Consider the following 16432-nt stretch of genomic DNA (forward strand, 5'->3'; position numbering starts at 1 on the left):
AGAGGCCCAAACTCTGTCCAGAGCAGTATTAGCTGGGAGACACTGTCACACCACAGCTGCTGGGGAGCTGAGGAGAAAATAGGTGTTGTGGCTTGACTGCAGCTCCCCTACAGATCCCACGAGGCCACTTGTGTAACCAGCAGGAATTAACAGCCCTATTTCCTGCACTGGCTCCAAGGCAAGCCTGGAAAGGTGAGAGCTGTCCCTCTGAGACACCTCTAGGTTGAGGCTAAACCTGTGGAGTGAGCACTGTAGTACCCTCTAGGAGGAACCTAAGGTAGAAGCAATGGGTTAAATTGCTCTCTCACTGTTTAAGTCACCTGGGGAAAAGCAGTTAGGTTGGTTACTGAAGAAAGAAGAAGCAACTGTATTTTAGGATGCTGCTCTCAGCGTGATAGGGCAGAACTGGATTTCATACTGCAGAAGTTTTGGCTGTCATTTGCTCTTCTGTGACAAATGTGAGTGTCTGAATCAGTGACTGGAGGCAGAAAACAGAATCATTCATATTTTTTGTTTCATCACTAGAGCAAACTGCTAAGGGAAGTGATGGGCTGTTCATCCTGGGAAATGCTCATGTAAAATCCAGATCCATTCCAGCACGTGCTTTAATGCTGAGTTTCTCAGATGAGTAATTGGTGACCTCTTTAGGGGTGAGAAGAGGATTTGGGTGTGTCACAAAGTGTCAGATGCAGCCCCTTGGCTCCCACGAGACAGGCAGTGAGGTGTGGGTGTCCCATGGTGGCACCAGCCAGGGCACAGCACACACTTCAGTGAGCTGTAGGAGCTCACTCCTCCACACCCAGGGCAATGTGCAGAAGGCAAGGAAGGGGAGCAGAGAGGAGGTGCGGCATTGCCAAGTGGGGAGCCAGCAATTTTACAAATATTACAGATTCACAAAACTTGTGCTGGACTTACACTGATGCATCTATGTTAAGAATTTGAGGTTTAATATATTCAGTACATCCTCCTTGTCTTTAGTGGGAGACAGTCAGTTTGTCTGTTTAACACAGCAACATTTGACAACTGTCCTTAAGATGGTACTGCTGAGCAACCTGAAGGAGACATTTAAGATTTGCTGTGCCTACACTCATGTACCTTCTCTGGAGCTGGAAAACACGGACACATGTTGGGCAGGAATGAAGAGGATGGTTTGTTTTAGAACTACTACTTTGGCAACAACATCAGCTCAGCTAGGAGAAACCTATGGGCTACTGGAGAGACAAAACCAAATCCCAACCTAACATCTTTCTTCTGTGGAAATGAGTAATAGCAACTACAGCAAAAATGAAAAGACAGTTTTGAAAAGGGTAATCTGGGTGGCAGAGGGAAACACTAAAACTGAGGGTACTCTAATTTTTTAGTGCCTCTCTTTTTTGCTGTCAACCTGTTCGTTACTGGTTTTACCTGTGTGAGAGTCAGTTGGTATGCACCTTCTAATTTAATTTTCCAACTACATTAATGTCTGACACTCAGTCTGGTGTGGATGAGACTGCAAGAATGGGCAAGTTGCCATCCTGGCCCACACTCTGCCTAGGAAGGCAAACCAGATCCATGCAAAGAAGCAGGAAAGCAGCAGAAGGCAAGGAAGTGGCTCACTCAAACATACCCAGCAAGCCAGAGCCAAGACTAGGAGCAGTGTGATTTTGATCCAGTACTGGAGCCACTGGAGAAGGGGCTCTCCAGCTCTCACCTGTGGATCTCCTGGAACAATAGGAGCAGGAGACAGCTAATACTCTGCATCCCCCCAGACCTGACCTAGGCTGTACTATGGGAAGTGAGCCGATACCCTGTGTGTGAACAGAGCACTGTGAGATCTGGGTCAGGTTGCCTCATTTTCCATCAGCCTCTGACTCCAGAAGATAATTTCTCAGATTTTAATTTCAACCCATGGGATGAACTGGCCTGTCATTCCCCTGATTTGCCACTATAGTGCTGAGGTCTTTCATTCAGAAGGACCACAAGAAGCTAAATGTGGTGAAATACTGCACTCAGCACGTGCCATGGAGGCTTCCTGTGCCATTTAGGAGCTGTAAGCCTCTGAAATGTGGGAGATGTTGATGCAGACAACTGAAACCAGCAAAACTGAATCTAGTGTCCAGCAACTGCTTGGTTTTGATCCTGTCTAAAGGTGCACATCTTTAGCTAACAGTTTCCTACAAACTCCTGTGTAGGCTTTGAATCCTTTCCTTTTACACTGAGCTATAATGGTGGAATCAGCCCCATAAGGAAACGGGTAATTCTTCAATTTTCAGTAAGCGTTGAGTTGAGCAAGAGTGTGGTTGGCAAAGATACTTTATGTGAAAAAATTTACTAAGTTAAGACTGTAGGGAGCCAGTTAAGATACTTTTCTCCTAAAGTTCATTGAAATCTTTGTGAACCAGAAGATGTTCTGGATTAATTGCCCCATTCGAATTCGAACCAAACATTTTTGCATAGTTCCATGCTTCAGTATTCACACTCCTAACAGTGCCACTTGCTAGGAATTTTCAATCTCTGATTTTTTAAGGCCCTCTTTAGGCTTCTCTTTAGTTCACACAGGACAAGTTTGAAGACTGGTTTGCCTGTACTCTGCCTCACCATGCTCAGAGGAAGGTTCAGAATGTGTTTGCTCCCACTGTCAGCTGATGCCAATTAAGAAGAAACGATGGAAACCACCATATTATAGCAAGGATAAGTGTAGAGTTCCTGCAGCAACACTAAATTCCTTGATAAAGTTACTGTACAGATATCACAGCAATCTGGCTTTGATTCCTGGCTGCAGTAACTCACAAGATCTTCTGAGGGACCTATTTCTTCATGTTTTCTTTTTAGTCATCCACATCAGTGTCAGGTTATGATCTGGCTGCTTTCTACACAACTTTCCTTATGATTTTACCCAGGCCAGGCCAGCTGTAAGCTTACAAGTCAACAGCTTGCAATCAAACCCAAGGATCTCAGCCACGAGGAAGACAGTCTGTCAATAAGGCAAAAATAAAAGTTGCCCAAGAGTTTACTGTGCCTTGTTGTCAGGGATGTGTAATTCTATCTCCCCTAGCTTGGAGTAACAGCAGTTTGCAAATATTAGCTTGCTTCTGTGGGAGCTCAGAGAGTTTAGTGAAGCATAGGGGATGTAGGTGGAATCTTGGTATTCTGTGCAGAATTGTGAGCCCATGAAGATGTAAGGGCAGTACAAAGCATCAGTGGCCACTGAGACAAGTCATTGTAGGCAAATATAATACAGCTCCTTACTTTCATGCTGTTGATTCAGATCATGATGAAACCAGCAGTTCTGAAAGATGTGAGTGTGGCCAGCCTTGGGATTATTTCCAGTAGCCCAGAACAGCACAGCTGCCATTATGTGCCACTGCCTCATAGACGGTCTCTACACAGAATCCAAGGACTAAATTGCCCCCTCACCTTTGGAGAAGACTTTTCCAGCCCAGCACTGAATACTGCAGTCATTGCATGTGGATAGGGAGAACACCAGTTTCTAGAAACTTAACCAGAGAAATGTGCCAGATTTTTTTTTCCTCCTCTCATTCTCACATAAAAAAAAATTACACAAACTATGTCTTGGAAGAGCTGGAAAAGAATCTTTTTATAACTGGAAAAAAAGCCATCAGGCAAACACTGAATTATCACTTTTTTTTTTTGTTTGTTTGTTTCTATCTTGGCTATGCAGAGTTTTATTTTTCTCTGAAAGCCCTGTATTTGTCACACTGAGTCATCTGAGGTCAAGCATCTCAGACCTCTCTGCCATAGTGCCCATCCTTTCTGGGATGCTCTGGGCACGCTGCAGCTGTTGGCACCCCCGGGCAGGGCCGTGGTGTTTGGTGAGGACCAGCAGTGCCCCGATGTGCAGCTCCCTCATTGCCTACCAATTGCACATCTTGCCACAGCCAGGACCTTACCGTGGGCATGGGGGACAGGGACAATGGAGGGCAGCACTCTGCTCCCTGGGGTCTCTTTCTCCCCAGATTCCCAGTTTTCTCCGATCTGTCCTATTTTATTGCTGGGAAGTTATCAGCATTTCAGCTAGGACTTGCTGCAGACTCAGTAGAAGTGCCTTTTTTTGGCTGCAATGCGTTAGGACCTTATGCCACAAGCTATCTGATCTCTCTTTTGCGTTTACATTTTCCTTCTGAGTGACTGATTTTTTGGCACAGGAAACATTTTTATTCCCGATGAACTTTTCTCGGAGTTTTGTGCAGTGATATTGTTTGGACGTGGGGGATACACTGTGCTGAACATTTGGCAGAACTGAGAACAATCCCTTCACCAAGAAACTGGCTGTCAGTGTTTGTCTTTCACTGAAATAGCACAATGGTGGTTTTGAGCTAAATAACCAAACTGGCTTGGGAACTTATCATGACACTTGTGATTCAAAAATGGTCTATGGTATAAAAACCATTATAATGTCAAGTTTCTCGTTTCAAGTCTCCAGTTCTGTGAATCACATTTTCCTTTATTAGTAAAACAAGGATGATGATCTTTTCTATGCAGTGTGGATTCATCCACTACCATTTCTAGAAAGCTCTGAGATCCTCAAAGCACACAACTGAAGTTCAACAGTAGTAACCCTATTTCATAAGTCTGGCTCTTTTGCCACCAAAAGTTCCTCTGTGGTAGGTTATGGCCAAAATCCATCCTGTCATCACTTCACCTCTCCCGGCAGAGAACATCCTAAGAAACACACAAAATCGTACACTTTCCATTTTTGAGTGAAAACCACATCTACCTACACTCTGTATGCACTGTATGTAACTAAGTCACGAGTATACAATATTTCTGTCCCTGAAGGAGTCCTAAAACCATCTCAGGCCTCTGACAGTTTTGCTCACTTTTACAGTTATGGGATTGTCCCACTGGGCCATATCTAAACTCCTAGGTAGAACCACTTAATTCTGAACTGGAAAAGATCAGCCATTTAGCAGGAAATTATCAAATTTACTTAAGTAATCATCAGGTTTCTTGCCCCCGGAGCAAAAAACTGGGATGGTCCTTATACAGACCAAACACAGCAAAACTGTTTAAACAGAGAGAGCAGGATACAATATATAGTTAATACTTACAGGAATTCTACACAGGCCAGTTTAATTATCTGATTTTCCATCAGTTCTCTGATTCCAAAAAATGCCAGAGGATTTTTAACACCGCAAGAGATCGAGCCCTCTCTTTCATCTCTGGGAGGCAACATCAAACTGTCGGATGTGCGTCACCACCTCTCAGCATCTATTTTCACTGGGAAGGAGGCATTTGGGATCTCCAGAGGAGCTGGATTTTGGGTTAGCATGAGATCGCACTGTTTTCTTCTACAACAAAGATGCTGATTCTTGTTGGCTTTTGGGAGTTGGTTTGTGATGTTTGGATTGTATTATCAGGATCAAGCACCATATGGGTTAGTTATCAGATCCTTCACGAAGCTATAGTTTTCCCAACACCAAACAAAAAACCCCAAAGGGGCGATTTTCTTACTCTCGTGTTTCTGTAAGACAGAAGGAATGCTGTGGATTTTTTTTTTTCCTTTCTGGTGACAGGAAGTTTTGAAGCATAACAAACAAGATGCTTAGGAGAGGTCTAGAGCATACTTTAAGACATGGCATTAAGGTATTATTTTTTTTTCCCCGAAAGCATTCAAAGCATTCTTTTTATTAAACTTACTTAACAAATACATATGTTGTTCACTCAGTGCAACTAGTTTTCCCTTTAAAATAAAGAATTTTAGCTTTCTGTAAGCTTTTTTTAGAACACATGAGAAGACAGAATAAAGGCACTCAGCCTGGACAACACTAGGCACCGCAGGAAGAGCCCTGGGAGGACGGATTCTGAACAGCAAGAACTGTGATTTTTTTCCCTGGGTGTCTGTGGGGTGGGCTTCCCCAAACAGAAAGGCAGTTTGTGTCTCACGGTCAAATTTTCAAAATAAGTGAGAATTCTGTTGCCCCTCCAAATGGGTGGCCAGCTCATCACAAAGAATTGTCTGTCAACTGAGTAGATTTGTGACAGGGGTGAGTGGTCCTACTTACGGACTGAACCCATGACCCCCTAATCCCATCCCATGTGTAGTGCCTGCCAGACTGTTCAATGGTCATTAGACCTGGGTGAACAATTTGGACAAAAAAAATGGAGCCATTCTGGGGATTAAACATCCAAAGAACCCAAAACCCAGCCCTCAAAGTTGCTTTGGGCTTTCAGCTTCCACTCAGTTTTAGTTTACAGTGGTGTTTTTCCCATGCTACATGTTTGTTTTGCCACGGCAGTAAACTTTCATCCTGGATCCTACGGCTTATGCTAGGAAAAGTGGAGGATGTGGCACAAATCCTTTGTGTGTGAGCTAGAGAAACTGGAGTTTAGGGATTCACTTTGATGGAATAATGCACTGGTAATCCAATAAAATCAGGCATTTTGATTTTTACTGGGAATGAAATGCTCAGAAGTTGGATAAAAAAAAAAAAGTAAACACTGGTTTAACTCTAGAGCTGTTTATCAGATAGAAAGTTTTCTCTAGAAAATCTGTAAATTACAGAAAATTTAGAAGCATCTCATGATTTGAACTGTTAATATTCACTCCTGGGGCCCCCTGAGTGTCCAGAGTGCCTGGAAATTAAAACAGGGTGATGGCATTTCAGCCTGCAACTGAAAGATGCTTTTCCACCAGCACATGTCCTGCCTTACAGCAAAACTTCTCTGGCTTTGTCTGGAGACACTACTGACCCAGTAAGGCTGGAAGTGATGCCATCTCATTTCTCCTAGTTCAGGGATCTCCAGTTACAGCAATTCCCCTGTGCAGCTGCTCTGATTGTCTGAAGTGCAATGAAACCAAAACCTAACAGTCTATGATGCTGTTGGTAGCTTAAGTTTTTCTTTTATAGAACAGTTAAATGCAGTTCAGACACAAAGGCTGCACTTCTCTATTAATTTGTGTGGCACTTGAGGGTAAAAAGTTAAAAAAATTGGTGGCAAAAGAATGACAGCTTTGGGGGGGAAAAATGAGAGTAAGTATTTGTTAGCAACGAAGAAGGATTTATGTGAGTGTGGGGCTGGCAGGAGATGAAGACTTGACTGTGGCTCAGATATAGCTGTTAAGCCAGGCTTAACCTGGCCTGGGTGCTCGCTGGCTCACACTGTGAGTGCCACAGCATCTGCCTCCAGACCCTGCAGATGGCACACGACTGCAGCTGATTCGGTATCACCTCTGTGGGCTCGGCTGTGCCTCCCAAACAGCCCATATCTCTCACCTCCGTAGATCTCTCCACTCTCTGTATTGCATGGCCATAAAGGGATTTTTTCGAATTATTAGATTTAGAAAGAGAACTGAGGCAGCAGCATCTTCAGTTTGAAGGCAAGAAGCAGCTAAATTGGGGTCAATGTGCCACGTAACAAAAAGGCAGGTAAATGCCTGCATGTGTGTGATTGACAGTGTGTGTGGGATCCTTTGAGAGAGGATTTTAGAGGGAGAAGTATTTCATCCAGCTGCTTTCACAAGCTCATAGCGATTTGCAAAATACCAGGGACACACCCAGCACGGGCCACTGGGATAATAACACAGATGCACAATTTTTATGGCTGCCTACCAAACTTAGAAACTCCCTCTGGAAAAACAACTCAAAATGGCTTTTGCTAATCCTTCTGAACACCTGGAATAAGCTCAATGAGCCAGGGAGCTAGAAAAGTTACTGTGTGGTTTACCAGGGCTCTTACATCACTCAAAGTTAAAATTTTGAAATAAGCAGCTGAAAGAAACCTTAGAAATTCATGGATAGCCCTGTTGGGTGTCACATTGTTTTGTGCCAGCGTTGACAGTTCTGATTATAAAACAGAGACTTGCTGTTTGCAGAAAGCCCACATGCTGCATACAATAATGTTCTCAATGCTTGGAAATCTGCAGAGGAAGTGTATCTTTTATATTCTGCAGTTTCTGGGGCATTCCCCGCTTTTTTTCCCCACTTGAGGCTTTCTCAGACTGCAGCATTTTACAGGAATGTCCAACCTCTAGGTACAGGTCTGAAGGTCTGATGAGACTGTGACACACTTTCACCAGATCTCACAAATTAAGCAGTCTTGCTAAATTAACAGTCTTGCTAAATCTTGGACTTTGCCTGCAGGACTTCCCCTTTCTCTTCTCCTTTCAACCTTGTCACAAGCGAGAACAGACTGCTAAACTTTGGACTGAGCCAAAACATGCACTTCAGTTAAGTTTAATTAAGGCTCGAAATCGACAAAATTTGGAAAATTCCAGTACCTATGCACATGTCATGTGTGATGGAGAAAGTTTATTCATTCTTATTTGCTATATGAAAACCAACAAAACCCTGCATTTTACCTGTTGATGTGTGAAATCTTCATTTCTCCATGACACAGAATGGTTTTTGTGGTGACACAGAAAATCTGTGGTTTATCTCTTCCTGCCATTTTGGTGTTTCAAAGCCACATTTCCCCCCAGGGGAAATCAGTACCCCAGCCCAGCTATGCTGCAAGGTAGGTGGTGGGGTGGTATTCCACAAACAGCCTTTCTCCCTCTCAGGTATCAGCCTGACTTCTTCTTGCGCTGAAGAAAAGCACAGTTGGGGGGGGAGGCAAATGCCAGACCCTCAACATCAGTTCCAAGCGTGGGTTGATCACCAGGTGTCTTGGTGTTCAGGAATGGGCTTTGGAGGAGCTGCTGGGGGACACTGCTGGTACTTTGCAATGTGCATGTCTGCAGAGCTGAACAGACAGGCTCTGCTAACTGCGCTTAGAGAGACATAAGAAAAAAATTGTATGAAACAGAAGCGTTTCACTTGGATTTCTAGGTCTGATAAAGTTCTGTTCATTAAAGGAATCAAAACCATTTTTTATCAACACCATTCTTCATTAGGTCTACTCAGATAAGTTCAATTATGCCATTCACCACCCTCACCACTGACAAGACCAAAACAGGAATATTCCAGCCTTGTGAACTGCCCCGTGCCTGCCAGAAGAACTGCTGCCTTCCTGCAGCTTCCAATACAGGCCTATCAGTTTTCTCTGGTTTAGCAAACCAAACACTACTTGAAACCCTAATTGCTTTGGAATCATTATTTCCCACACTTCAGATATTTTAACATCCTATTTTATTAATTTTTATATCTACAAGATATGTTTTCCACCATATAACAAGATGCCCCTAGAGTAAAGGGATTGGAGACAAGAAAGAAAAACCTTGTTATACAGTAGTTTGCCATGAGAAATTCCAAATGCCTGCTGGAAGGCAATGAATGTCCACTGTAAATGTGAATTTGCTGGTGTGGTCTTTACAATAGGACACAACGAGGCAAGTGAGGCTTTTCTGTTCTCCAGGAGCCTTTCTTTGTGGAAAAAAAAATTGAACCCAGGTAAACTACAGATGTAACAGTCTTCAAGATATCCTGCTATCAAGTGTTGCCTCACTGGCTGATTAATAAAAGTTATTGCAGTGGACCAGTCATGCAGCAAATAAGATACAGTCTAGTTAAAAGCAGACAGGGGTGTCGTTTTCGGGCGATAACTCCCAAGTGCCATCATGCCAGAACTGCTCCTGAGATGCAGGTGCTTTAGCTTTCCCTTGCTTTGGAATGAACAGCGAGAATTCTCGAGAGGCTGTGGCCTGTGCACATCTCCCTGTGAGTCAGTATCGACCCTTCTTCCTGCTAAGGCCAGATAATTCCCTGCTGGCTTCCCAGCATCCATCCCGTCCCTCCCGGCAGGCAGGAGGGTGAGGCTGTGGATCCAAGGCTTTGCCGATGTTCCTCCCAGCACTCGGGCATTATAGGGATTAGGTCCTCGCTCTCACTCCTCTCTCAAGCTCTGTCCTTGTGTGAGTCATCCCTCTTCCCACTTATCCCACCACTTTCGTTCTTGACCGTGCCAACAACTGAACTACATCACCCATCAGGCACTTCTTTTGGGTGATTCCCTCCAAGAAACCCCTCACTTCCAGCTGAAGGGAGCAAACACGTTGCTGTCCACAGCCCCCAGGTCCAAAGGCTTGCCTGGGAGCTGCAGCAGCAGGGAAAGCACCCCAGGGCTGTGCCAGCAGCCCTCCTGCATCTGCCTTTCAATAACACACGCGCGGAACAAGGATTTCCTAAAGCCAGGGGTGCAAAACAAAACTGAAAGCCTAAACGTCTGCAGATGCCATTCAGAGCCCGGGACGCTCCTGCCAATTTCTGCAACCGATACACGGTCAAAATATTGACTTAGGAATTGCTAATGAAGTGCCCCATTTGGCGGGGGTGTCCAGTTTCAGATGTGTCGCAGCGTCACCACAACACGCCTCGGTGATTCCTCCTAACAAAGAGCCCCTTGTGAGGATTTTCCGTCAGGCAGGGGGGCAAGTTTTGGGTGCAGTGCCCGGGTTTGGGCTGCGCAGCTCCATTGGCGTTCACGGAAGGCGTGAGCCGAATCCCTGCATTCCCTGCGGGAAACAAGCCCTGCCCAGCAGCAGCTCCAGGGGAATACAAGCAGCAGGTCGGGTGGGATCACAGTGCCCCTCGGGTGCCTGTCTGGGGGTCGCAGGAAGGCTGCCTGTCCCCCTGCTTGGGGACATCTCCAAGGACTGGCTATTTTCTGCTCTTCGTGTATAAGCACACAGTTCTGTTTCATCATTTTATCAGAATTCAGATTACAAGAATAAAAATTAGATTTTTTCCTCATGTGATCAGAATTTACTTTATATATTTTCCACTCGTGTAAAGACTCTAAGACTCTCTATAAAATACTTATGTGATGACCTTCCTAAATGTGAAGTTGCAAGGACATAATAACACTTGAAATAATTGAAATTACTCGTGTTCAAGTTAAACGAATACTTACATCTGCAAATATAAAATTGAGACTCAAGAAAGCAAACTATGAGTGAAACATTTCTCTTCCAACCAGCAGTATTGAATTATATTTTACATTCTTAAAAGTCACATGATTTTAGGTCCTAGTGTTTAATTCTGAAGTGTTTCAAAGACCTTTACTTTTATGAGTTGCTTGAAATATATAATAATTTTCATTTTGCTGTGTGAAAAGGGAAGCTGGACTTGTTTAGGTCCTGGAGGGAAGGTATAGCCATAACAGGAAATATATTTTGAGGGAGAATTTTCTTTTTTAGTGACAGGATTTGTCTGTGTTAGCATAAGTAAACAAGCATTATTTCAGAAAATAAGCTGGAACTTGTTTCCCACTGCCACAAACTTCTGCTTGCTGTGACAGTCTCAGGGATTCTTTCAAAGGATGAAAAACTTGATGTTTCAGGATCCTGATGCAGAAACCAGGCCTTCCAAAACCTTGTTCCTCAGGTTTAGTTTGATGGAAGTTTGAACTGCAAGGTCCTATCCAAGCCCAATTCCGTGTTTGGTTCTTTTTTTTTTTTTTTCTGATTTGGGTGTAACTCTGTTTATAACCATTGCTCAATTCCAGTGCTGCTTTTTCCCTTGGATTAATGACAAAGGCGAAGACTCTGCGTGTGTCAGACACTAAAGGCAGTGCCTTGGGAACTGTGACATTACTGCAGTAGCTCTGCTTAGCTGGATAAACTGTGTGGATGGTGTTGAACTGGGTGACCCCCAAGGGGGACCCAAGAGGAGCTGTGGGGCTGCCTGGTGTGGGATGGGCACAATCACTGTAAAGGCACCAGGAATCGTCACAAAGGGGCTGCACTCGGGAGTTTCGGGCGATAAGAATCGAGGAATTTTGCACTGCAGAGAAAGATTAGATGGAAGAAGACGCCAAAATGCGGCGTGGGGATCTGCCTTTTGACAACTAAAAAGTGAAACATTCTCCATTTTGTAAAAAAAAAAAAAAAATAGTGTCTCCTCCAACCTGCTGAGGGGCAGGGGGACAGCACAGCCCTGCAGTGTGTGAGGGAGGCACACACTGAGGGATGCCGCAGGAGCAGAGGAGAGGAAGCTTGAAATGCTGTTGGGTGCATTTCTTTAATATAAATAATGTTTTCCAAAACCTCAGTTTCATGATTCAGCTTTTTTTTTTTGGCACTGAAATGGTAGTAACAATTTAAAAGTAGGCTAAACAAGTCTGAGGGAATATGCTGGTAAGTTCAGGCCAGAGAGGGGGAAGTTCCTGGAAGTAATAATAGAAAAACTAAGACCCTCCCCCCCCAATAATTGCAGTTTAATTGTTTTAATACACTTTACAAACACATAATAATGACAATATCCTCACAATACCTTCTGGGGCAGATATGATCATGCTTATTTTCTGGATGAATAAAATGACCCGCTGTATTAAAATACTTTGACCAAGGCCTGCTCCAAAAACAATGGGAGACCAAAGAATACACTCTTTAACCTAATTATGAGACAGTAGTGATGTGTATGGAGGAAGCAACTAAACTGAAAATTATACGTGGGTTAGATGCTGTGGCCAACTTTTTCTTGCTTTCTTTTGTTTTGAAAGTCATAAGGTTTTGCTGCTCAACTAACTTGAGATAATAGTGGAAACTGTGGAGGCTCACCAGTTTGAAAAAAATGATGTCAGGAAGTTTCTAATTGTTTTTATCAGGTTTTAATATTTTAAAAAATATTTATATCACATATACAACCAATTTTCATATATAATTTTTGCTAGTAAGGTGATGGCATAGCCTCAGTGAATCAAGGACTGTCAGATAAAGATCATAAAGGTCATAAGCCATTGCAAAGAGAATCTTATCTCTACATCCAATTCTTAATATTTTTTTTTAAGATTATCATCTCTCTTGGGAAGTCCTGATTTAAAGACATCATAATTTAGATATTTTATTCATTTTTTAAAGTGGAGAAACACTTTCTGCCAGAAACAAAACCTTAGCTCAAAACCTTCATGAATCTTGGTGACTCTCTGGTTCCAATTGATGCTCCCATTGTTGCTCAGTACCCACAGGAACAGGGATTAAAGCTACAGGCCTGAATGCTCCTGCTCCAAACACTGCAAGTGGTCAGAGCTGCAACTGCATTTTGTTCCCATTTTTGTTAAGTAGGCAGCACCACAGGGATGCTCTCTGGGTTTGTGATACCTGGGCTCCATGTCTCTAACCCCCTGCAAGCCAGAGATAAAAAAACACAATTGGCACATTCTCGTGGATTGCTAACTTTGGAAAAGATGCACAAATGCCTGTTATAGGCAGGGTGAATCAGGATGGAATTCCCATTCCACAGTAACAGCAATATGTCATCTTGCCCAGGAAAGAATTCTCCACCCTTTTTGCTCTGCCTTTGCTGTAGTTTATTGAGATGGCAAAATGAAACACTCTGATTTCACTGAAATACAGCATTTGTGTAATTTTGCAGTTACCTTTGTGATGAAGTTGATAAATTCCTACAAAATTCTTTAATTTTGCTTCGTCACCATTTTTCCAAAAGGAGCATTTCCAGTGGGAAGTTTTTAACACTAAGAAGAAAGGCTTAGGCTGGTGTTCAAAATGGAAAGGAAGACACTGGGGAGGTTGATCTGTGTCCTGTTACTGACCTGTTTAGATGTGGTGACTGTTACTGTGGAACTCCACTTAAAGCCAGGCTGCTGCAGCGTGATCTGGCATTACGGAGGCATTCGGTGGGAAAAGGAAATGACCCAGATGATCCAATACCAAGCTAAAAGAGGAAAGGGCTTGTGGGGATACTTCCTTAAAGGAAGCAGTGAGACTCAGCACCCTGGTTTGCCCTCAAAGGCAGCAGGGCAGGGGCTATTCCAGGCTGTTCTGTGCCGTTGTTGACTTGTGCAGACCCAGTTCAAGCATCTCCGCGTGGGGCTGGCTGGTACCTGGCAGATGTGACCCAAGGTGCACCCTTGTTGTCTTAGTTTTTTCCCCCAAATATTAGCATTTAAAATGCAGCCTGTAAAGATGTTGAAAAATGAGCCAGTGAAGATGTTGAAAAGTGAGCTGAAAAAATGAAAAATAAACATGCTAAAGTGAAAACATATGGCAGGTGCAAGTTATATGCAAACCTTATAACGAATTCTGAAAATATACTTGAAGAATGAGATCTGCAAATGTTTCTAGTCTGGATGGCACATATTAATGATCATTCCTATGTGCACCATGATGTTTGCCAGATCTAAAAGCACAGTTACGCTGGTGAACTTCATTAATCATTCAATAACCTGAGTGTAATAATGGGCAAGAGAGTTAGTAGAGTCAAGCATTCTCTAAATTGTGCTTAACAGTTTCCAATGAGGGATGGATGAACTGGCTGAAGTAACTAAAACACTGAGCCTGAATCTACATTCAAAGCAGACATGAGTTTCAGAGATTTGTGGATAATCAATTATCACTATTTTTTGTTTTTAAATAAGTCTTGCTTTCCACATCTAATGAATTGATGGCTCTGGAAGCAAAAGCGACAAAATTCCATTTGTTTGTTTTTTCTGGCACGAATCTGATCAGGAGTTACCTCAACATTTCCAACCTCTTTTACTAGACCAGAGACACTGGGATAAGCTGGCACAAAGAACCCACCCTCCAACCCACACCTTGCCAGCCACTCAGCAGCACGTGGCAAATCCAACCAGCAACCTCAAGCTTGGTTATAATGTGCCTTTCTGCTTTTTCTCCTCAGAGCTTTGTCATCCGTGGTGGCTTTAGGAGCCAACATAATCTGCAACAAGATCCCCGGCCTGGCCCCCCGGCAGCGTGCGATCTGCCAGAGCCGCCCCGATGCCATCATCGTGATCGGGGAGGGGGCGCAGATGGGCATCAATGAGTGCCAGTACCAGTTCCGCTACGGGAGGTGGAACTGCTCTGCCCTGGGAGAGAAAACAGTCTTTGGACAAGAGCTCCGAGTAGGTAAGGGTGTCTCTCCTGTGGTGCTGCAGGGATGGGCTGGTGGGGGCTGGTTTGCTTTTACCTTTCTCGCTGTGCTCCCGCGAAGCTTTATAACCCTCCGTGATCTGCCTGTGAGAGTTCAGCGGTGATGCTGCAGAGCAACCGTGGTCTGCATGTTGAAAAGCAACTGGCAAGGGCCATGAAATCTCTAGTGACCTGTAGATGAAGTCACTCATATCTGTGCAACTTCATACCCAGCGGTGGCCCAGGTCCCTGCACAGCCATCCATCAAGGCCGTGAAAAAATATCTCCAAATGTTGTCTTGTTAGAGGTTGCCATGATAACTGTGGGGTGCATAATATGGCAAATCAAAAGGGAAATAAAATCAGCTCAGAAAAATCCCTCTGCAGACTTCCCAAAAGCGTAAGTAATGGGAGGGTCCCAAATAATTGATGGAAATACTGTGCATACTGCACTGGCCTTCCAATATGTGGCAGTGATACATTTTAGTGTTGTTATCATACTGGAAAGAAAATACTGCAAGTGATTGGAGGCAGGAAACCTATTCAAAGAAAATAATACAGGACCTTGGCCTGACAAGCTGCTGGCTGGCAGAAGTTAAATCAATCACTTTCCATTTACCCTATGTCTGATATTATTTCATAGAGGACATCATGTATATCTTTTTCCAGCACTGAGATCATTATTTTCCTCATCACCCAGCTGGGCATCCTCAGCCTATTCCTGACCTTTTCTCTCTCCCCCGAGGGCTGCCCAGTCAGCACCCCCGCTGTGTGTGCTGTCCTGTGTTGTAGTGTGTGTGGTTCTTGCTGTGATACCGTCCAGTTTCTCAGAGGGTTTGTAGCCTGTTCTTCTTGTGTCCTGTTTCAATTTGGGTGACAACCCTCAAATTCAAGGCTCAGGTGAGTCTTGTGCCTCCCGCACAACTGAGTATGGTGAGACATAAGATCTCATTGAAACTGCAGGAAAAAAAAGACAAAACATTTAATTTCATCTGAGCAAAGAGGAACCGACTTACAGGGTGCTTTGGCCGTCAGAGGTCAAGGCTTTAGGTTTTTCCCTTAGACTCTTGTGAAATGAAGGCCAAAAGCTGAGGGACATCTCAGTCAGGGAGGGAACTGAATACTTTTTCAAAGAACACCCGAGGCTGAGAATCTGGCAGAGGTCTGGGTGTTCTAAGGGCACTGGGGCCCGGTTGTAAAGTGCTGTAATGGAATAAATCCATTGGCATGAGGGGAATGGACTTACATTCACAGGGAAACTCATATTCTATGACCATTACTCCACACCAGAGCGCAGACGTGGAGAGGGCTAAAACTAATGATAAAAAGAACTGGCAAACCAAGTCAATGGCAGAAGTCTGAATTTTTTGAACTTCAGAAGAAGGTTTGGCAGAATTTAGTTTTGACGCTGAAAAGCTGGTGGTGAGGAACACACTCATCAGTGTGTCTCTTCCCATATTTGTCCTAAGATATTTCTAATTGTGTTTAGATAATACTTTTTGCCTAACTTTTATTTCTGAAAGAGTATAAGTGGAAGGCTTTAAACATTCTCAAGACATCATATACAGGAAATAACGTGATATTTGACTTCTACCTTCAACTTTGAAGGTGAACCAGAAAAAATTCGAGTCACTTGTCTTGACTATTAGAAGCACAGGTCTGGTCCTCCTTGATTGGTATTACG

The 16432-nt window shown here is 43.7% G+C and overlaps 1 protein-coding gene across 1 annotated transcript in view; it reads left to right on the forward strand.

Annotated features, from left to right (window-relative positions):
- Nucleotides 1-16432, forward strand: part of LOC114068280 (protein Wnt-7b) — a 75150-nt gene that overhangs the window by 24920 nt on the left and 33798 nt on the right. Inside the window, exon 2 of the mRNA XM_027904255.1 lies at nt 14520-14746. Within this exon, the coding sequence (XP_027760056.1) occupies nt 14520-14746 (227 nt within the window). The remainder of the gene's footprint in view (nt 1-14519; nt 14747-16432) is intronic.

The sequence above is a fragment of the Empidonax traillii genome, unplaced genomic scaffold (genome assembly GCF_003031625.1).
Source record: "Empidonax traillii isolate 1590-97213 ecotype Southwest subspecies unplaced genomic scaffold, ASM303162v1 scaffold1028:size206112, whole genome shotgun sequence".
Classification (NCBI taxonomy): domain Eukaryota; kingdom Metazoa; phylum Chordata; class Aves; order Passeriformes; family Tyrannidae; genus Empidonax; species Empidonax traillii.